General features: G+C 29.6%; 2 protein-coding genes and 1 long non-coding RNA gene across 3 annotated transcripts; all 3 read left to right on the top strand.

Moving 5' to 3' along the window:
* The first annotated feature begins 4,603 nt into the window (after window positions 1–4,603).
* On the top strand, window positions 4,604–10,032 carry LOC132608887 (uncharacterized). The gene is made up of 5 exons (XM_060322663.1): window positions 4,604–4,819; window positions 7,838–7,912; window positions 8,721–8,811; window positions 8,918–9,068; window positions 9,497–10,032. The coding sequence occupies exons 3-5, from the start codon at window positions 8,777–8,779 to the stop codon at window positions 9,689–9,691; spliced, it is 381 nt and encodes a 126-aa protein (XP_060178646.1). The 5' UTR covers window positions 4,604–4,819; window positions 7,838–7,912; window positions 8,721–8,776; the 3' UTR covers window positions 9,692–10,032.
* Window positions 10,033–14,945: 4,913 nt separating this feature from the next.
* Window positions 14,946–17,079, top strand: LOC132610963 (uncharacterized). The gene is made up of 2 exons (XR_009571382.1): window positions 14,946–15,155; window positions 16,931–17,079. It is a non-coding gene; the product is annotated as an uncharacterized LOC132610963 (long non-coding RNA).
* Window positions 17,080–20,601: 3,522 nt separating this feature from the next.
* On the top strand, window positions 20,602–22,720 carry LOC132608888 (uncharacterized). Its single transcript, XM_060322664.1, has 2 exons — window positions 20,602–20,761; window positions 22,214–22,720. Exons 1-2 carry the CDS (start codon window positions 20,692–20,694, stop codon window positions 22,498–22,500), a joined length of 357 nt encoding a protein of 118 aa, XP_060178647.1. The 5' UTR covers window positions 20,602–20,691; the 3' UTR covers window positions 22,501–22,720.
* Window positions 22,721–24,026: the final 1,306 nt, after the last annotated feature.

Below are 24,026 nucleotides of genomic sequence, written 5' to 3'. Positions count from 1 at the left end.
CCGCTACCCACTGCTCCGGTGAGGAGCTTCCGGCGCCCTCTTCTCCGGCAAGAAACAGTCAAGCAACTTTCAATTTTCAACCTTCTCATCTAATTAGCGTCCCTTCTTCTCATAAACCTTCTCATAATTGAATTGATGCCATCTCCAACTTGCTGTTTTACTTTAAAAATATCATTGATCCAACAGTGAAATTTGTTGTTGTTAACGCGTATCAAAAAGCATCTACCAAGAGCTACATGTAAACCAAACTCAGGCTCATGTACGGTGGGATATCTTTTATGCTCAGGTGATATGGAAAGACTGAAAAGATTTACAAGAGAAATCTATGGTTGATGCAAGCATATGAGTATCTGTAAAGTTTAAGCTAGAATATTTGTTGAGCTGAAATCAGATCTTCATTGCTTCATTGATCCAACAGTGAAATTTTTTGTTGTTAACGCGGTGGCTTTTGAGTTTTCACGGTCAGATCCGGTTAGATCTTGGCCGGATCTGACCGGATCTACTTAGTTCTGGTCAGATTTTGCTTTGTCGGAATCTGGCCGGCGGTGACTTTTCCGGTTAGATTCCGGTGCCGAATCTGGAAAATCTTTTTCTTTAGTGTATTCATTAAAATTTTAGCATACAATTCAATGTATTCATTAATTTTTTGGCATACAATTCAGTGTTTTGTGTATTTTATTTTCTTGTATTCTGTTTTTGAGTGTATTCGTTAATTTTATTTCTTGTATACAAATGAATACATTAATTTTTGAAGTGTATACAAATGAGCAGAGTGAATTTTATTTCTTCGTATTCAATTTTTTTGAGTGTATTTGTTAACTTTTTTAGTGCAAAATTTTGTGTTTTGTATACAATCGATTAAATATGATAAAGTGAATACACTGTAAAAGTAACTATAATGAATACCGTTGATTTGAATACATTTAAATTGAATACAAAATTTAGCAAATTGAAATTATTGGTGGCAGCAAATTGAAATTATTGCACAGCAACATACTTAAAAAACTTATATATTAAAATAAAATAGAATTTAATTATTTTTTCATTTTTTCCTTACTCGAATAAATGTGAAAAGAGATTAATGTCATAAAAAAATATATTAAATGGATATCAAATAATTATTAAGGTAAATTAGTGAAATTATAATTCTAATTGATGTTTCCTTAAAAAACAGTGTAAAAACAACATGACAAGTAAAATGAGTTAAACAAAAAATATTTACTAAAAATTAAAAAATAGAAGTTCTTCATTTAAATAGAAAATCAAGTTTCTACTTTGTTTCATTTTAAACATGTAAAATTAATATAATAATTTGAATTAGAATTATCCAAATCAAAATTTGATAAAAAAAATTATATGTATTACTTTACTATTACTACTATATAGAAGAGCCGGTTTATAGCGGCAAGATCGTCGTGTTCAGTCCCACTTTTTTATTTAAGGGCAAAAAAAAAATCCTTTATGGTCCCACCCACTTTTTTGTTTAAGGGCAAAAAAATAACGTTTTATACTTTATATTACCAACTCTTCTAAAAAGTAGATAGAAATACTTTATTATATTTCTATTTTTCTACTATATAGAAACATTAGTTTACCCATGCTTCGTCGTCAGTCACTCTTAAAAAACAAAAAGGTGGACCCCACACTAAAAACGCCAAGCAATATTAAAAAAAGAGTGGACCCCACCCTCTCCAAACTCATGAAAAAAAAATGGACCCCATATTAAAAAAAAGCAACGTAAAAAAAAAAACCGTGCACCCCATATATTAAAAAATCAAACAGAATTCAAGTAATTCCCAAAGTATCCCCATCAAGTCAATTATAGTGGATTCATTGCCACATGCATATTAACCCATTAGTGGGAGCAAATGAAATTATTGCACAGCAAAAAATATGGACCCCATATTATTACTTTTCTTCAAAATATTTAATTGCTGTATTTGGTATTCCGCCATGTCATTTATTTGTTATGTTTACTAAAATAAATATACTTAAAATATATATAGTTAAAAAATAAGATACAATTTAATTACTTTTTTATTTTTATTTTTATTCTTACTCTAATAAATGTGAAAAGAGATTAATATTAAATGAATATTAAATAATGAATAAGGTAAATTAGTCAAATTAATTCTAATTCACGTTTCCTTAAAAAACCATGCAAAAGACAACATGACAAGTAAAATGAGCTAAACCGAGAATATTTACCAAAAATTAAAAAATACTCCCTTCGTTTCAATTTATATGAACTCATTTGACTGGGCACGACATTTAAGAAAGAGAGAAGACTTTTGAAACTTGTGGTTCAAAATAAGCCTTGAAAATTTGTGTGGCTGTAAATTATTCATCAAGTGAATTTGTTTCCAAATTAGGAAAGAGGTCATTCATTTTGACACAGACTAAAAAGGAAATAGGTTCAAACAAATTGAAACAGAGCGAGTAGCATTTCTTCGTTTAAATAGAAAATCAATTTCTACTTTGTTTCGTTTTAAACATGTAAAATTAATTTAATAATTTGAATTAGATTTATCCAAATCAAAATTTGATAAAAAAATAATAAGTATTTTACACCTTTAAATTAATCGAATTAAAATTGAAAGTATCAACTGATGCTTAAATATTGCTATTATTTTATCTCAAAGAGAGAAAAATAGTTTTCTTTTAACAAGTCTTCTCTTTTAAAAAATATTAATAAATTTTCGTAGCAAACATGAATATAATAAAGTTTTAGATACGGAGTACAAATTACAATGTTATATTAATCGTATTTTGAATATAGTATATATATATATATATATATATATATATATATATATATATATATATATATATATATTATCACTATCTAAAACAAGTACATATACATAGATACACTATAATCCGAAGTGTTGGGCCCGTGCGCGAGCATAGGCCATCTAGTTAATATTTAAGAAAGGGAGGAGTGTATTTGCCTGAGGCAAAACAGTTGAGCGCAGCCGATGTTGGAAGTCCTAGACAAGGCTGATTCAAGCGTAAGACCCCTAAAGTAATTGCATTAAACCTAAAGACTGCATTCCCAAAGTGGGCCAAATCATTTTTTAAACTTCCAACACATTTGAATTAGCTATATATGCGTAATTATTGACAGTTTATTTAGTAGTGAAAATTGAGATCACTAGATGATGAGAGTTAAAAAAACATGTACGGAGCTATTTCTTTTATTTCAAAATAGAAATTACTATGAGAAAGTGACTGGTAATTTGAGACGGAGGGAGCATCATATGTGAACATTTATTTTCACAGGCTTACATCTATTTCCTTTTGAATAAGAATTTTATCGTGTCATTATCATGTGATATATAATAATGGAAAAAAACACTAATTAGGGTTAGGTGCTAGATATAGTAAGTTTGACTTGTGTTACTAGACATATCATTAGTTTATAAAAAATGATATTAATTAATTATATATATAAAATATATGGTAGTTGGGAGTTGGTAACCATAATGTATTTGCATCTTTAATTTTGTACAAAAATATGGTAGTTGGGAGTTGGTAACCATAATGTATTTGCATCTTTAATTTTGTAAAAAAATAAAAAATAAAATATATACGCTTCCCAATTCACCTCCTTGATCGGGTGATTCCTCTAAAGGATTTTAACTGAAACAACGTTCTTAATTAGACCTTAGATATATGGCTACCAGGCACATTTTTTCGAATCCTTGATCGGGTGAGTTTAACTTATGTATATCACTAATGTAAATAATTTTTTCATCTATTATATCACCTATTAAAGATATAGACACGTAAGTCAACATTATAAAAAGTGAAATTCATAATTTTGAAAATAAGACAGAGTACCAACTACAACGGATAAAATTAAAATAACTTTGGTATTATAAATATTCTTCTACATTATCGACGTACTAATAAAATTAAACTGATATCGAATATATCATCACGCATGACAGATATGTGGGGATGGAAGATAAGTTGATCTATAGCCTAAGTAGGGTCGTTCTTTTTTCTTTATTGTTCGTTGCTATGCATGCAGCTCATTAGCTACGTGTTCAGTCTATTTTAATACGGAACATAAATATATATATATATATATATATATATATATATATATATATATATATATATATATATATATATATATATATATATATTAAAAGATTACTAAAACTTAAATAAATATTATATTTTGAATAACCTATAATTTCAAAAATCTAATAAGATCAGTGTTAACATTTTAAAGGTTGAATCCATCATTCAGAGGTGAAGCAATAGTTCTGCTTATAGGTTCGGCAAAATCCAGTAGCCTAGACACTATATTTATCTTTAAAGATTCACTTAATATGTATAAATAATTTATTCAGTGCCTAAATAAACTATTTTTTCTTCTTCTTCTAGAATTCAGATCCCATAAATTCAAAATTCTAACTTAGATGGTACATTACAAACGTGAATCACACCACTCACATCCACATCACAAATCAATTTGAGTCAACCATCCCAATTGATTTGTGATGTGGATGTGAGTGGTGTGATTCACGTTTGTAATGTACCATCTAAGTGAGCCAACTGATAATGGAAAAAAAAAAGTTTCATAACTTATATTTCCTCATCACCTTGCATAGTACTTATGCACCTTACTAGCACTATAAATATATCCTTTGATGAAGAGATGAAAACATCATTGATTAATTATTAACACTCTTAATTCTACTTTTCAAGTGCAAGCCAAGTTTATATATTTTCAGCATGGCAGAAACTGGACGTCCCCTCCTTCAGCTATCATTTTTCTTGATTGCTCTTGTTGTTATAACTGCAGGTTCATTACTTTACCATTCTTAATTTATTTTTCTTTGAAGATTAATAACTTATATCAATGTTCTAAATGTATATATGCAAGGAGTGTTAAGTTCATGCATTACCCGTATAATAATAAATACTTGCACAATTAATAAGTCACGTAAAATATATGGTAAGTAACATGTTATAACATGTTAAATTATATTAACGTGATCCACCAAAGGATGTGATGCAGCGGATGAGACTGCTCCTCCCTTAACCAGAGGTCTCGGGCTTGAGCCCTGGGTATGGAAATATCCTTGGTAAGGAGCCAAAGGCGAATTCAGGATTTCATGAGGATGAGTTCACCATTGCTTTAAGATAAGATATAAATTTTTATGGGGACATCGACTTCTCGAGCAAAAGATAATTAATTACATCTTTTTAAGAAGTAAGTTGCTTTATAATTACAATGGCATCAAAGAGATGCATAGTTACAAAAGAAGAGGAAATATCAACTCATATAAAGATAACAAAAATCTATCATAAGTCTAAAGAGCTGACAAATCCAAGGGCCTATCATAAGACTAAAGAGCTAATAAAATCCAAAAAAACTAAAGTGACTGTCTCAAATACCGGTAGATATTGAAATGATGAAACAAAAATTACTTCCAGTGGGGGACATAGTAACTTGTCTCAAATATTGCAATGTCGAAAGTGACTGCAGTGATGGTTGGCTCTGTTACAATTGTGTCCCTTCTGCTTTTGCAGGATGGAGGTCCCAATGTGACAAAACTACTGTTACTGGTGAAGGTTATTTTGGAACTCTCCTTAAAGCTAAGCTCATGAACCAACAAAAGAATATTGCTTAAGATATATGATAAATTAAATTGTGTGTTTATGAATGTTTTATGCAAAATGTAATTTGTGTGTCTCTGTGTGTAATGCTTTGTGTAAAATATAATAAGTGATCAATATTTCCTATGAAAGACTTGGATCGTGGATTATTACAAACTATGAAAAGCTAGCAGTTCGTCTTGTGACTGCCTATCGAATTCGACGTGAAATATTATGTTTTCTGTTTATTCCTAATATTTAGAGTGATATGAAGCTATGATTTCTTTTGGGTTAGCCGATTAAAATTATAAGTTGATAAGCAGGGGTGTACATGAATCGGGTTGGTTCGGATTTTTCAACTATCAAATCAAATCAATTGCGTCGGGTTTTTAAATTTATAAATCAAACTAAACTAATAAAATTCGGGTTTTTCAACCTTGAGCTTTCTAGGATTTTTCGGGTTTTTTTTTCAGAAAAGTCTTCATACAAAACATATAACTTTTACTTCAAATGTTTCTTTAGTCCTAGTAAGATGCAACTATATAATTAAGGTGTTTCTTATGAAAATAACACAAAATGTGAGATGAGTGATGACATTGTATTAAAATATTAAAAAAAATCGGTTAAAATAAATATTGCTAATTAATAAGCCATAAAAAAATGATCACAATCTAAAAATACTAAGTCATGCTAAAATAAGTACGGCTAATAAGTATTAATCACATGACAAAGAAAAAATGAAATTAAGTTATGTATTTTCACTCTCTAAATCAATTATGCAAAACTAAAGAAAAGATATCCAACATTATTGTCGGTCCTAGTGTTAGAATTGAATTTCGTTTGTTGGACTTTATTTGAGTTATTAACATTTATAGGCTATAAAAACTTATTGACATTCAAAATTCTAAGTCCAAGCTTGAATTAATATGATAAAAGACAGAAAACTATGAAAAATTTAAGAAATATTTATGAATTACATCTCAAATAAATATTTTTATGTATAAAATATTTATAAACTTGAATACATGTAATGTCGGGTTGGTTTGGTTCGGTTTGACTTTTTTTAGCTAAAACCAAACCAAACCAATTATGATTGGGTTTTTTTTCCAACACCAAATCAATTCAAACCAAATCACTAGTCGAGGTTTTTTCTCGGTTTGACTCGATTTATCGGTTTTCTTTGTACACCCCTACTGATAAGCATCAAATGCTAAAAAATACTTCACTTTAAAGTTAATTCAAATAAAAAAAATTGAAAAAGAAAACGAGAAGAAACAGATTTGTTATCTTTAGTTTTTTCTTCTTCTAATTTTTCTAGTACAATAGGGGAAAAAGGGAACAGTGAGAATTGAAATTACATTTATGTGTCTCACGGATACCACAAGTAGGGGTGCTCATGGGTCGATTTGGGTCGGTTTTTGGTCAAAATCAAAACCAAGCTAACTTAGTCGGTTTCTTAATTATTAAAATCAAACCAAACCAAATATAATACATAACCATCAGTTTGATTCGGTTTTAAGAAATCTAATGTCATTTCTATCTTTCATTTTTTTTCTACGATTAGGAAAGACTTTTCCATCCTTTTTCAACTTATAATTCGTTATTATCCTTTTATTGTGGGAGCTATAATTTTCTTTTATTATAATGTCTTAAGATCTATAAGCTTTAATCAAGGGAACAAAGTTTAAAAGAAATATAACTTTTTTTTAGGTAAATCTCATAGTTTTTTCTTTGATAAATGAGTGTGAATTCATGATTTTGTTTTTTTAAGAAATGGGCTTAAAGTGTAAAGTTCATTAGTCAATAGATATAAAGACAATTTTGATGAAAAAGTAAATAAAGTATTTAAATTATTTATAAAAATTAATATAATGTATATATAATTATAAAATTGTGAATATTATTTGGTCAGTTTGGTTCGGTTTGGTTTAATCTTTGGTTAATTTTTAATAAAACCAAACCAAGTATTTACGGGGGCCAATTCCATGTGGTAAAGAAGTATGAATAGTCAACTGAGTGGCAACATGACCAACGTTAAGAAATATGACTAGTCTAACTGAAAATAAACCTTTAGATTGGTTGTGGTTAATAACTTATCAACAAAAAAAAAAAAAAATGGTTGTGGTTAATCTTTATAGGTTTTTATAAGTTATATTTGTTTTTCCAATTGTTAGTTATTATTATTTTTTCTTACCAAACTGGCTCATAATGACATTCACAGGTTTTGGAGTTAGATCCTGTAGTTGTAGATCTTGCTAAAGAGTATTTTGATTTTAGAGATGATGAACGTTTAAAGGTAACTAACATTCTTCACTCCACCCTTTCTTACTAATGTTATTTCTCCTCTCTTCTCTCCCCTCTCTTTTGCTTATTCTTCGGTTAATTAGTTAACAACTAAATGCAAGTGTTGAATGGGATGATGCAAGAATGCAACATTCATTCAAGATCACCGGAGAGATTTTCAATCAATGTTTGACTCTTTCTCTCTCCCTCTCCTTTTTTTTTTTTTTTTTTTTTTTGGGAGAATGGTAACAGTTAATCTATGTATCCATCTTACAGCTTGTATCTTACATGATCTTCCTTTTTACAGTAAATCCAAAACGTCAAAATTATCTTCTGTTTGCACTAAAACTACTTGTTTACACCAAAAGTAATAAAGACCGAAAAAATTCATCTTGAACTTCTGTAGACAACACTGTTTGCTCTCAAAGCACCTCTGTTTCTTTATTTAATGTTTGACTCTTCTCTGTAACTACTTTTTATTAAAATTACAAGGTGAATAAAATAGCTTGATTTAGAGGTTCAATGATGAGAGTTTGATTTTAAAAATCATTTTGTTACATTCGGTCACCCGTGCCATGGCATTATATCTCTGTGCTTAAGGCTAAGGGAATGTAAGCCAATCAAACCTTATAATTTTTTTAATATTATGTGAGCATTAGTGAATTACCCTGCTCCACTGTAACTTGACTAACACCTAGGGTTATGCTCCCTTTACGGGAGAACAAAATGATCTCTTATAAATAATATAAGAGACCTAACTCAGGAATCAGATACTCGTTAGAACTTATAACCGTCACCTTTCAATGTCTTTGGTGTTTCAGGTACACGTGACAGATGGTTTAAAGTATGTCAAGGATGCAGCACTGAAGAAATTGACATGCTCATCGTTGATGTGGACTCTTCAGACTCGAGGTAAATGAGCGTATTCACCGCCTATTTATCTTATATACGTCTTTCCTTTTTTCACTATATCACCATGTTATGTAGCTAATTTTTGAACTTCTTATCTTTTTGGCAGTTCTGGTTTAAGTTGTCCTGCTGCAGACTTCGTAGAAGAGTCTTTCCTTACGGCAGCAAAAGATTCTCTTTCTGATCAAGGCCTGTTTGCCATAAACTTGGTATCGAGGTCACAAGCCATCAAGGATTCTATTTACTCCAAATTAAAATCGGTGAGAATTAAACTGTCCCTCACACGAATTTGCGAATTACATAGTAGCTTCTGTCCTTCAACTAAAAGCTTTTTGCACAATTTTTAGTTGCCTTATCATATGACTTTGACTTGGCTTACCAGCCTGATAAATATGTTGCTTGGACTTTCCTAAAATGTTGCTGCACCCATGTCGGGTCCTCCAAAAATATAGTACTTTTGGAGGATCCGCTCGTACCCGTCAACATATTAGAGTCCGAGCAACATAGCCTGATAATCTGCTGCCCAAATTCGATAAATTGGTGCTTTCGATTTGATAACAAATCATCGATAGAGCACTTTTTAACAGTCGCGCCCCTGGCCGAGAGTTTTTTTTTTTTTGGATAAAATTAGCTTAAGCTCACGACATTAGATGCTTTATCCGAATCAAATTGTGTGTTATTTCTCCAGGTGTTTCCTCACCTCTTCCACCTTCAGCTGGACGAAGATGTCAACGAAGTTATTTTCGCTCTTAAGACAGAGACGTGTACCGTGGAGGATAAATTTCACGAGGCTTCTCAACAACTTGCCAGATTAAACCTAGAAAACTCCTTGTGGGGCCAAAATATATCGGAAGCCACTAACAAGATCAAAAGGTTGAGATGATTTACACTCTGATGAATGCTACGAACATGTTGCAAGCTGTCGTCGTTGCTGGTCATTAGCATGCCCAGGGGCAGAGCTAAAAGATGTACGGGTTCGGCCCGAGGTAGAACGTATAAAGTTCAAATCCTGGCTCTGCCTCTGGCCATCCCTGTTGAGGCTACCAATGCAACGACATATTTCTTCTTATTAAGTACTTCTACCTATGCTGAAACACGGATCTAATCCGTGCGAGTTTGATGTTTATATGCCTTCAGATTTAAGATTAGTGTTTACATTGATATGTACATTGGATAAAATCTGATCGATTGCTTGTCAAAGTTCTGAAAGGTGTTCATATGTAAGTCTTTTTGTTGTACTCAAGCTTTAAAGCTTGATCGGGGCTTAGATTCTATGAAGACGAATGAGAGTGGAATGTTCTTTCTCCAATACAAGAACAAAAGTTGTTTTAAATGCAACAAATCCACCTATTTTACCCAGTAAATATTTACCAGAATTCAGTGTTTACATCAATCTAAATAAGGCAATTTAACTTTAGCAGTTAAAACTTAATGTAGTGTATGTTACAGTTGTCTTGCATCAATTGGTTTGTATAAACATCAGGTGCCGAGTAAATTTTTACCCTAATCTACTTGCATAACAGTCAGTATCTTTGTAACATATAGTAGTTCAACACGAAAAGGTCAGGGATGCTGGTCCCCCATAGTGCCACGAAGGAGAAGTCAATTAATTATACACTACAGTAGGCGCTCCTAGTTTCTTGTGAGATTCTCAATGCAACAAGTGTTGAAATCCGCCTAGCTACTTACCACTCTACTTATCATAAATGGTACCCAAGGACACCAATGTATAAGGCAGCGAAGGTCATCAAGTGGAAGGCACGAGGACATCAAGTAACTCGTCGCACCTGCATGTGTGGTGGGGGTGAAAGCTCGCTTTCGAGGAAAGGCGAACACCTAACTCGAATGTCTATATATAGTAACACCTACCTCGAATGTCTATATATAGTATCTCCCCAAAAATTTATAGACAAAAGTCATTTTCCTTGTAACTATATTTACTTCTAGCTTCGTATTGCTTACTTCAACCAACATTTAGATATTATTATCATATTAATGAAACTTATAATCTTGCAAGTAATTAAGCTTACAAACTTAATCATATTATCGATACATTAGTACTATATAGAAGAGCCGGTTGGCTCAACATTTCGTCGTCCGTTCCAATTTAAAATTTTCGTCGTCTGTTCCAATGTAACCCATATATATTAAACAACAACTAATATTAAAAAAAATGTGAGCCCCATATTAAACACCAACCAGTATTTAAAAAAAAAAAAGTGGAACCCACCACCTCCTCACGAGAAAAAAAATGGACCCCATATAACAAAATCAAGCAATATTAAAAAAAAAAGTGAATCCCATATTAAAAAAACAAACAATGTTAAAAAAAAGTTGCATCCTATATTAAAAAAACAAACAATGGTAAAAAAAAAATAAGTTGAGCCAACCAGCTCTTCTATATAGTACAAAAATCAAACAATTAAATCAAAATGATGGATTCATTGCCACATGTGTATCAACCCATTAGTGAGAGCAAATGAAATTATTGTACAGCAACATACTTAAAATACTTATATATAAATGTGGGCCCCATATTAAACACCAAGTAGTATGTTTTTTAAAAAAAAGTGGAACCCACCACCTCCAAACTCACTGGAAAAAAAAATGGACCCCATATTAACAAAATCAAGCAATATTAAAAAAAAAAGAAAGTGAATCGCATATTAAAAAAATAAACAATGTTAAAAAAAAAAGTGCATCCTATATTAAAAAAACAAACAATGGTAAAAATAAAAATTGAGCCAACCGGCTTTTCTATATAGTACAAAAATCAAACAATTAAATCAATAATGATGAATTCATTGCCACATGCGTATCAACCCATTAGTGGCAGTAAATGAAATTATTGCACAGCAACATACTTAAAAAACTTATATATTAAAATAAAATATAATTTAATTACTTTTTCATTTTTTCCTTACTCGAATAAATGTGAAAAGAGATTAATGTCATAAAAAATATTAAATGGAGATCAAATAATTAATAAGGTAAATTAGTGAAATTCTAATTCTAATTGATGTTTCCTTAAAAAACCGTGTAAAAAACAACATGACAAGTAAAATGAGTTAAACAAAAAATATTTACTAAAAATTAAAAAATAGAAGTTCTTCATTTAAATAGAAAATCAAATTTCTACTTTGTTTCATTTTAAACATGTAAAATTAATATAATAATTTGAATTAAAATTATTCAAATCAAAATTTGATAAAAAAATTATATGTATTACTTTACTATTACTACTATATAGAAGAGCCGGTTTATAGCGGCAAGATCATCGTCCGTGTTCGGTCCCACTTTTTTATTTAAGGGCAAAAAAAATCCTTTGTGGTCCCACCCACTTTTTTATTTAAGGGCAAAAAAATAACGTTTTATACTTTATATTACCAACTCTTCTAAAAAGTAGATAGAAATACTTTATTATATTTCTATTTTTCTACTATATAGAAGCAGTAGTTTACCCATGCTTCGTCGTCAGTCACTCTTAAAAAAAAAGGTGGACCCCACACTAAAAACTTCAAACAATATTAAAAAAAGGGTGGACCCCACCATCTCCAAACTCATTAGAAAAAAGTGGACCCCACCCTCTCCAAACTCATGAAAAAAAATGGACCCCATATTAAAAAAAAAAGGCAACACCAAAAAAAAAAAAAAAACGTGCACCCCATATATTAAAAAATCAAACAAAATTCAAGTAATTCCCAAAGTATCCCCATCAAGTCAGTTATAGTGGATTCATTGTCACATGCATATTAACCCATTAGTGGAAGCAAATGAAATTATTGCACAGCAAAAAACATGGACCCCATATTATTACTTTTCTTCAAAATATTTAATTGTTGTATTTGTTATTCCGCCATGTCATTTATTTGTTATGTTTACTAAAATAAATATACTTAAAATATATATATATATTTAAAAAATAAGATATAATTTAATTACTTTTTTATTTTTATTCTTACTCTAATAAATGTGAAAAGAGATTAATATTAAATGAATATCAAATAATGAATAAGGTAAATTAGTCAAATTATAATTATAATTCACGTTTCTTTAAAAAACCATGCAAAAGACAACATGACAAGTAAAATGAGCTAAACCGAGAATATTTACCAAAAATTAAAAAATACTCCCTTCGTTTCAATTAATATGAACCCATTTGAATGGGCACGACATTTAAGAAAGAGGGAAGACTTTTGAAACTTGTGGTTCAAAATAAGCCTTGAAAATTTGTGTGGCTGTAAATCATTCATAAAGTGAATTTGTTTCCAAATTAGGAAAGAGGTCATTCATTTTGGCACAGACTAAAAAGGAAATAGGTTCAAACAAATTAAAACAGAGGGAGTAGCATTTCTTCCTTTAAATAGAAAATCAATTTCTACTTTGTTTCGTTTTAAACATGTAAAATTAATTTAATAATTTGAATTAGAATTATCCAAATCAAAATTTGATAAAAAAAATAAAAAGTATTTTATACTTTTAAATTAATCGAATTAAAATTGAAAGTATCAACTAATGCTTAAAGATTGCTATTATTTTATCTCAAAGAGAAGAAATAGTTTTCTTTTAAACAAGTCTTCTCTTTTAAAAAGTATTAATAAATTTTCGTAGCAAACATGAATATAATAAAGTTTTAGATAAGGAGCACAAACTACAATGTTTTATTAATCATATTTTGAACATATATATATATATATATATATATATATATATATATATATTAATAATATCTAAACACAACTGCATATAAATAGATATACTATAATCCGAAGTGTTGGGCCCGTGCGCAGCACGGGCATAGGTCATCTAGTTAATCTATATCTATATATATAAAAAAGGAGAGGTATAAGCAATGTGGTTAAGCCAAGTGGCAAGCTAATAACAAGCCACTTGGCAATTTTAAGACAAATTTTAATTGGCTATCTATATATATATAAAAAGGAGAGGTATAAGCAATGTGGTTAAGCCAAGTGACAAGCTAATAACAAGCCACTTGGCAATTTTAAGACAAACTTTAATTGGCTATGTAATAAAATTGAATTTGCAATCAATATAAAGGTTTTTTAAATAATAAACAATCTTTATCTATATCGTATATTTTGAATCTACTGACATTTATCTAAAAAGATTGAAGTCAACGGATGATCAGTAGTATTTTAAATTGTTTCTCTATCAATATTTACATTCTTTTTTAATTAATTAGAGATAGGATAAGTATTTACATTTAAATGTTTGTTGAGCTTCAACTAGATAAAAAATAGAAATCTTTTTTGAATGAGAGATAATAGGATAAGTATATCATGCATGATATCAATAATTTTCGTTTAAAAACTGAAGGAACTGAGACCTCACGATTGAAAAGTTCTACATGAACTCAAACATTTTATTCTTTGCTATATTTATGCTTTTACATTAAGCTCTATTAGCTATTTCCACATCCACATATCACTTTGGTACTTTGCAGAGGTAATTTAATTTTCTTTCTTTACATAAATTCTCTCTCAAATATTTATTCTATGTATCATTTCTTGCTTAGTCTTTCAAGAAAACATAAAGATTATGTTGTCATTGTGATCCTTAATAGTAAGTTCTACTGGCCATTGATGCACGTATGATGTGTGAGTTTTTTAGAGGCAATTTAAATTCATTCATGTATATTATTTTTGATACTTTTTTTGCTTCTCGAGTCCATTTTTATTAAAGTAGAAGAATTCTTCTAATATATACATGCTCCATATGTTTCTATGTTTGATGTAAGTAGCACCAGGAGACTCTCTCTCTCTCTCTCTCTCTCTCTCTCTCTCTCTCTCTATATATATATATATATATATATATATATATATGTATATACATACACACACGATATTAGAAGAGTGAATTGAATATAATGCTTGGATCGACATGCTTGTTTTTGGTGATTAAATTTCAACCTAAGGGTATTTGTGTCATTTCGATTTTAGATTTTCAAGGGGTAAAATCATTAAAATTACGCGGTTTTTGCTTTTGTATAAACTGCTATAGAAAGTCTTAAAGCTATGTTCTCTATTTTCGATCTTTTGTTCATATAATTACTTTTGTTTTTGCATCAAATTCCATATCATTTTTTAAGGCAAAAGAAATTGGTTTTATTTTGACAGAAGAAAATTATGTTTTGGCTTATATAATAGATGTTACTTATCTTTTAATCATGACATGTTTATTTACACTTTTTTCATCATTTTGCCATGAACTTGATGGTTGACATAATTATATATTTCTCAAAAAATTATTGTTACAGAAGGAAATTTTTTAAAGCAAGGTAACAAGGCAGCAAGTTCGTAGCGTATTGCGTGATGTTTGTGCGGGAGGTATGTCAAAATAAACTGTGTACATTCTATTAGTTTATGCAACTACATTTACCCTACAGTACATTCCTCCTTTAACACGAAGCTAGCTTATTTCTATCATTAAAACAAGAAGCTACTGTAAAGTGGTAATCAATAATTTTTTTGCTTAAGCTAACGTGAGTTGGAAGTTTAAACTTAAGCAATTGAAATGTATTTCAGTAAGCAAATTAAAGAGTATTTTCACAAAAAGAAAAAAGCTTAAGACAAAATAAATATATATTTATACCGATATGACTGTATCTATATTATATTATCTATATAATATCACAATTAGGGTAGTCTGTCATGCAATTAAGGCAAGTGGCAAGTTGTTAGATAGTGATATTAATTAACTGGAGCAAATTGAAAACAAATATCAGCACAGAAACTTTCTCATACATGCACCTATTAACTTTTGCTTTGTTAATTAACGGAAAGAAAAAAAAAATAATGAATGAAAGTTAATCTTAAAGATAAAGATGGATATTATCGGCAGATACTACTTAATAGAAAGATAATTTGTTTGAGTTGTTTATGGTTAGTTTTTGAATTTGAGTTTGAATTTGAATTTTCATATAAGGATTTGCTTCTTCTGATAAAGTATAACTAAGTTTATGGTTTTAACTGATAACAAATAAGTTTTTTTTTTTTTTTTTTTTGTTTAACAAAAAAAAGCAATGGTCATAAAATCAACTCTAAGTATCAGTTTTACAAGAGATGGAAAAATCATGCTAATACTTTCATGGAAAATGCCAAATTAAATTGCAACGTAACAGAATATCCCATTAACTTTTTTTATTTCTTTCTCTTTTGTTATTATTAAAACTGAAAAAAGGAAACTAATTCATTAGATAAGTACATTTTTATCCAATCTTATGTATATCAGAAAAGAGTCACGTAAGCACATCAAATTAAACTTCAAAAATAAAGCTTTTTAATAAATGTTCTTATATATAGATTTTTAATTAAAAAATAAAAGATAAAGCATCATGTGAATAAGACTATGTTGCTGAAATAATAAAAGATAAAATCAAAAGTAAAAACAAAAAATGGAAAGAAAAAAAATCAAACAAAGTTTAATAAATATGGTGAATTTCTCACGTAGGAAACATAAAATAAATGTGGCAGAAACCTATCCTTTTATGTTAGAAAATAAAATTTATAAATATATAAAGAAAGAAAAGAAGGTAAATGAAAAAAAAAACAGAGGAAAAAACGTAAGGAAAAGGTAAAACAAGGATAAGGAATAGTAACTACATCTTCTTCTGTTTCGTATGAATATTTTGAATTGATCTCATGAGATAAAAGATATCTTAGAAATCTATCTTCTTAAACACACATTATATTATTTTTTAAAATTATCTCTAACAAATTGATATGATAGTTGAATTCAAATAAAATTTGAGTTGGAATAAACTTCCAACTTCTTAACCTCTTATATATATACCCCTTGAGTAATACATAATATTAGATGTTCTCCTCTTTTGTTATTAATCGTGAGCTATATTTGTGAATTTATATTTACCGCATTTCTCCTATTCTTTATTTTCAAAGATTTCTTCTATGTTAACGTTTTCATTTCCTGTGTGCAGATGGTGATAGTTGTATTACGGGATATGACGACATAAAATTGATATCCTTTTAATTTTCTTTTATTGTATTAGGACGAACAAAAGGTTTCTTATTATTTGTTATGATTTTTTCCATATTCTTGCTTAAGGTTGATAAGCGTTTTTTTTCTTCCTTTGAACCGATAGGTGCAATATGAACTAGATAATCAGATACAATTAATGGTGATAGAGGTTGACTATACTCTGCAAGGATACAACAGAACTGGAAGCTTGACGCAAGGACCAAAAAAGAAGAATTGTAGAGTAATAACTTCATGCCTTCGTCAACCATTATGCACTTGCAGGTTTGTAACAACTTTTCTGATAAACAAAAATTATCATGATTGGAAAAAATTATGATTATTTGGGTATATTAGTTATATACAAGTTAATTAAGTTATATTTACCAAAGTCAAGTAAAATTTTAGATATGTTCTTTAGGTACGTTCATATATTTATAATGACTATGATAAAATCTTGAACATATATTTCCGCATACCAAAATTTATACACACAAGAAATACAATATATTACAAATTTCTAAAAACAAAAAATCATAGTAGGGAAACTCAAATATTTATTCTGAAAATAGAAGATAACGAAATTTTAATTTTTTTATTGCACTTGATACTAATTTATTCAAAATAATGATAGATCATATGGAAAATGATTTTTTAAAAACTTCTGTTTTTATAATTAGTACGAATTCAGAGATGCAATTCATAAATTTTTGTTGAATTATTTGGATTATAGGTAAAATATTAATTGGGACTAAACTGCTAATTATAAAATAGTTGGAAAAAATATAGTATATGCTTCTATTGTTTACCAGTATATGATTTTTTTTGTTATAGTGCATTCATGTTAAAGAAACAGTAAATAAGCAACTTCTTAAATTTGAATATAAGTAAATGGATGAGTTTTTTGTACCTTAGATTTGCTTTTTGCATATTGAGAATTGCACAATGAAGCATTATTGACGAAGTATGCGTGTGTGTGTATGTATATATATATATATATATATATATATATATATATATATATAATGAGCATATCAAATTAAGATGTATTGAAACTGAAACATCTAGAAATAAAGTAGAGATGTTACATTAAGTTTTAAAAAATTGAGGTGATGAGAAAAATATTAAATAACATACAAACTATGAAATATCATATATCATACTAATATTCTTTGATCATGTAAGCATATGAATGACAAAATAAAATTATATGAATTTAGGTTGGGGGGGGGGGGGGGGGGTCGTGACTTCAGAAAACTCTACAGGAATAATTTGTTTCATATTCCACTTAATAATTAACCTATTTGCTCTCTAAATTAGTTGCAAGATATCTTCTACATTTCTTAGCTTTTATGTTAAACGGTAGTTTTCATAATCTCCTTTTGTTTAATTTTTAATTTCATTTATATGCACTAGCATAGATTTTTATATCTTTTCAACCATTATATTGATTACAGTAATGGATGAGTGATTTTCTTAAAAAAAATTAATGCAAAAACAATGTCCCTACTTATTGATTATACGTAAAAATGTTAAATAGAGAAAATTGATTAAAATACAGCAGCAACATATGTTCAACGAGAGTGGGAGTTTGGGGTGGGAGGAGGGGGGGTGGGGGTAGAGATAAATGAGGTTATTTATCCTTTTAATTAATTTTAAGAATATAATAGAATAAATAAATAATATAGTGATACACAAATATTCATAAATTTAAGAAATTGAATAATTGTAAACAACAGAGTAAAATTAAAATTCACGAGTAAGAAAAATTATATTAATGAGGAGAACACTCGATAGGTAAATTAAGACAAGTAATAAGGTAATACAAACTTATATTAATAGTTTTAAATAATGAACAATGTAATAAAAAAAAATGAAACATAAAAGTTATTTGATAATTATATAATTCGTTATCTTTGTTTTCATATAGGTTTGTTTGGTCACTAGGGAGTGGTGTTGGGGGCATAATTTTTACAGAGAAATAATATAGTGGTTGAACTTTTTTAAGACAATATGATCAAAACTTCTCAAACAAAAAATATATCAAATTATGATATGATGTAGCAATTTAAAATGATTAGAAATAATTTTTTTAATATTATCCGCGCATCGCACGGGTACGAATACTAATATTTAAGAAAGGGAGGAGTGTATTTGCCTGAGGCAAAACAGTTGAGCGCAGCCGATGTTGGAAGTCCTAGACAAGGCTGATTCAAGCGTAAGACCCCTAAAGTAATTGCATTAAACCTAAAGACTGCATTCCCAAAGTGGGCCAAATCATTTTTTAAACTTCCAACACATTTGAATTAGCTATATATGCGTAATTATTGACAGTTTATTTAGTAGTGAAAATTGAGATCACTAGATGATGAGAGTTAAAAAAACATGTACGGAGCTATTTCTTTTATTTCAAAATAGAAATTACTATGAGAAAGTGACTGGTAATTTGAGACGGAGGGAGCATCATATGTGAACATTTATTTTCACAGGCTTACATCTATTTCCTTTTGAATAAGAATTTTATCGTGTCATTATCATGTGATATATAATAATGGAAAAAAACACTAATTAGGGTTAGGTGCTAGATATAGTAAGTTTGACTTGTGTTACTAGACATATCATTAGTTTATAAAAAATGATATTAATTAATTATATATATAAAATATATGGTAGTTGGGAGTTGGTAACCATAATGTATTTGCATCTTTAATTTTGTACAAAAATATGGTAGTTGGGAGTTGGTAACCATAATGTATTTGCATCTTTAATTTTGTAAAAAAATAAAAAATAAAATATATACGCTTCCCAATTCACCTCCTTGATCGGGTGATTCCTCTAAAGGATTTTAACTGAAACAACGTTCTTAATTAGACCTTAGATATATGGCTACCAGGCACATTTTTTCGAATCCTTGATCGGGTGAGTTTAACTTATGTATATCACTAATGTAAATAATTTTTTCATCTATTATATCACCTATTAAAGATATAGACACGTAAGTCAACATTATAAAAAGTGAAATTCATAATTTTTAAAATAAGACAGAGTACCAACTACAACGGATAAAATTAAAATAACTTTGGTATTATAAATATTCTTCTACATTATCGACGTACTAATAAAATTAAACTGATATCGAATATATCATCACGCATGACAGATATGTGGGGATGGAAGATAAGTTGATCTATAGCCTAAGTAGGGTCGCTCTTTTTTCTTTATTGTTCGTTGCTATGCATGCAGCTCATTAGCTACGTGTTCAGTCTATTTTAATACGGAACATAAATATATATTAAAAGATTACTAAAACTTAAATAAATATTATATTTTGAATAACCTATAATTTCAAAAATCTAATAAGATCAGTGTTAACATTTTAAAGGTTGAATCCATCATTCAGAGGTGAAGCAATAGTTCTGCTTATAGGTTCGGCAAAATCCAGTAGCCTAGACACTATATTTATCTTTAAAGATTCACTTAATATGTATAAATAATTTATTCAGTGCCTAAATAAACTATTTTTTCTTCTTCTTCTAGAATTCAGATCCCATAAATTCAAAATTCTAACTTAGATGGTACATTACAAACGTGAATCACACCACTCACATCCACATCACAAATCAATTTGAGTCAACCATCCCAATTGATTTGTGATGTGGATGTGAGTGGTGTGATTCACGTTTGTAATGTACCATCTAAGTGAGCCAACTGATAATGGAAAAAAAAAAGTTTCATAACTTATATTTCCTCATCACCTTGCATAGTACTTATGCACCTTACTAGCACTATAAATATATCCTTTGATGAAGAGATGAAAACATCATTGATTAATTATTAACACTCTTAATTCTACTTTTCAAGTGCAAGCCAAGTTTATATATTTTCAGCATGGCAGAAACTGGACGTCCCCTCCTTCAGCTATCATTTTTCTTGATTGCTCTTGTTGTTATAACTGCAGGTTCATTACTTTACCATTCTTAATTTATTTTTCTTTGAAGATTAATAACTTATATCAATGTTCTAAATGTATATATGCAAGGAGTGTTAAGTTCATGCATTACCCGTATAATAATAAATACTTGCACAATTAATAAGTCACGTAAAATATATGGTAAGTAACATGTTATAACATGTTAAATTATATTAACGTGATCCACCAAAGGATGTGATGCAGCGGATGAGACTGCTCCTCCCTTAACCAGAGGTCTCGGGCTTGAGCCCTGGGTATGGAAATATCCTTGGTAAGGAGCCAAAGACGAATCCAGGATTTCATGAGGATGGGTTCACCATTGCTTTAAGATAAGATATAAATTTTTATGGGGACATCGACTTCTCGAGCAAAAGATAATTAATTACATCTTTTTAGGAAGTAAGTTGTTTTATAATTACAATGGCATCAAAGAGATGCATAGTTACAAAAGAAGAGGAAATATCAACTCATACAAAGATAACAAAAACCTATCATAAGTCTAAAGAGTTGACAAAATCCAAGGGCCTATCATAAGACTGAATGAAGAGCTAATAAAATCCAAAAACACTAAACAACCCTTCTATTACAATTGTACTCGACATGGCTTCATCCTTTGAAAACGATCCATAATAGCATCATTACTTATAGTTGCAAATACCTTAGTCAGCTTCACAAGTAAATAAACAAGAGACCAAGTTTGGTGGGTTCATTGCAAGCTTGCAGTTTAGCAAAAATTTAAAAAGTTGCATGAGCGGGGGATTGAACCCCTGACCTTGATAATATAAATATAACCTCTGACCAGTGCTCCACTTAGCCTATTTGGGCCATGTGTTCACTTAGTTAATCTAATATATTTTCAGAATTATACATATAATATATCGAGATTAGTCGAGTGATCATGTGTTCACGTGATCCAAAAAATACACACAAATTCGCCCCTGTAAGGAGCGGTCCCCCCCCCCCCCCCCCAAATGGCTCTACGTACGCGGCGCGAATTCGGATATAGTGGGGCTCTAATGCGGAAACGGGACACCGGGTGGAAAACCAAAAAAAATTATATTAACGTGTGTGTGTAAGTGTATATACGTATATTATATTCTCGGGTTCGAGCCCTAAAACTTCCCATAGTGTGGACTCTTCTGCGACCTGCATTTAGATAATTTGTCCGCTGGTCAATATGTCTTAATGTGAGACAATTTTCTTTTTTAGTCTGTCCCGAAAAGACAGACGCATTTCTACATTTAGAAACTATTTAACTTAAACCTCTCATTTTAGTCTTGATGACATGATTTTATAATACCACAAAAATGTATATAGTTAGACCACAAGTTTTAAAGTCTTTCTTTTTTGTCGTACCCAGTCAAACACCCTCACATAAATTACGGCCAGGAGCTATATATTAATGATTCTAATAGTTGTTATGTTTGTAATTACATGCAGTTAATTTCTCATGGTCTCCGAATACACAAGTGATGGCTACACGAGAATTACCGGTAGATATTGAAATGATGAAACAAAAATTACTTCCAGTGGGGGACATAGTAACTTGTCTCAAATATTGCAATGTCGAAAGTGACTGCAGTGATGGTTGGCTCTGTTACAATTGTGTCCCTTCTGCTTTTGCAGGATGGAGGTCCCAATGTGACAAAACTACTGTTACTGGTGAAGGTTATTTTGGAACTCTCCTTAAAGCTAAGCTCATGAACCAACAAAAGAATATTGCTTAAGATATATGATAAATTAAATTGTGTGTTTATGAATGTTTTATGCAAAATGTAATTTGTGTGTGTCTGTGTGTAATGCTTTGTGTAAAATATAATAAGTGATCAATATTTCCTATGAAAGACTTGGATCGTGGATTATTACAAACTATGAAAAGCTAGCAGTTCGGCTTGTGACTGCCTATCGAATTCGACGTGAAATATTATGTTTTCTGTTTATTCCTAATATTTAGAGTGATATGAAGCTATGATTTCTTTTGGGTTAGCCGATTAAAATTATAAGCTGATAAGCAGGGGTGTACATGAACCGGGTTAGTTCGGATTTTTTAAATATCAAATCAAATCAATTGCGTCGGGTTTTTAAATTTATAAATCAATCCAAACTAATAAAATTCGGGTTTTTCAACCTTGAGCTTTCTAGGATTTTTCGGGTTTTTTTTTTCCGGAAAAGTCTTCATATAAAACATATAACTTTTACTTCAAATGTTTCTTTAGTCCTAGTAAGATGCAACTATATAATTAAGGTGTTTCTTATGAAAATAACACAAAATGTGAGATGAGTGATGACATTGTATTAAAATATTAAAAAAAAATCGGTTAAAATAAATATTGCTAATTAATAAGCCATAAAAAATGATCATAATCTAAAAATACTAAGTCATGCTAAAATAAGTACGGCTAATAAGTATTAATCACATGACAAAGAAAAAATAAAATTAAGTTATGTATTTTCACTCTCTAAACCAATTATGCAAAACTAAAGAAAAGATATCCAACATTATTGTCGGTCCTAGTGTTAGAATTGAATTTCGTTTGTTGGACTTTATTTGAGTTATTAACATTTATAGGCTATAAAAACTTATTGACATTCAAAATTCTAAGTCCAAGCTTGAATTAATATGATAAAAGACAAAAAACTATGAAAAATTTAAGAAATATTTATGAATTACATCTCAAATAAATATTTTTATGTATAAAATATTTATAAACTTGAATACATGTAATGTCGGGTTGATTTGGTTCGGTTTGACTTTTTTTAGCTAAAACCAAACCAAACCAATTATGATTGGTTTTTTTTTTTCCAACGCCAAATCAAGTCAAACCAAATCACTAGTCGAATTTTTTTCTCGGTTTGACTTGATTTATCGATTTTCTTTGTACACCCCTACTGATAAGCATCAAATGCTAAAAAATACTTCACTTTAAAGTTAATTCAAATAAAAAAAAATTGAAAAAGAAAACGAGAAGAAACAGATTTGTTATCTTTAGTTTTCTCTTCTTCTAATTTTTCTAGTACAATAGGGGAAAAAGGGAACAGTGAGAATTGAAATTACATTTATTGTGTCTCACGGATACCACAAGTAGGGGTGCTCATGGGTCGGTTTTTGGGTAAAATCAAAACCAAGACAACTTAGTCGGTTTCTTAATTATTAAAAGGCCAAATTCATCGGTAGACATCTGTGATAGTCCAGATCTTTCACTTGAGCACCTAAAGTGGATCTTATTTCATTTAGACACTTAAGATGGATAAT

Source organism: Lycium barbarum, chromosome 9, assembly GCF_019175385.1.
Source record: "Lycium barbarum isolate Lr01 chromosome 9, ASM1917538v2, whole genome shotgun sequence".
NCBI lineage: Eukaryota > Viridiplantae > Streptophyta > Magnoliopsida > Solanales > Solanaceae > Lycium > Lycium barbarum.
This window is presented reverse-complemented; position numbering and strand designations above follow the sequence as displayed.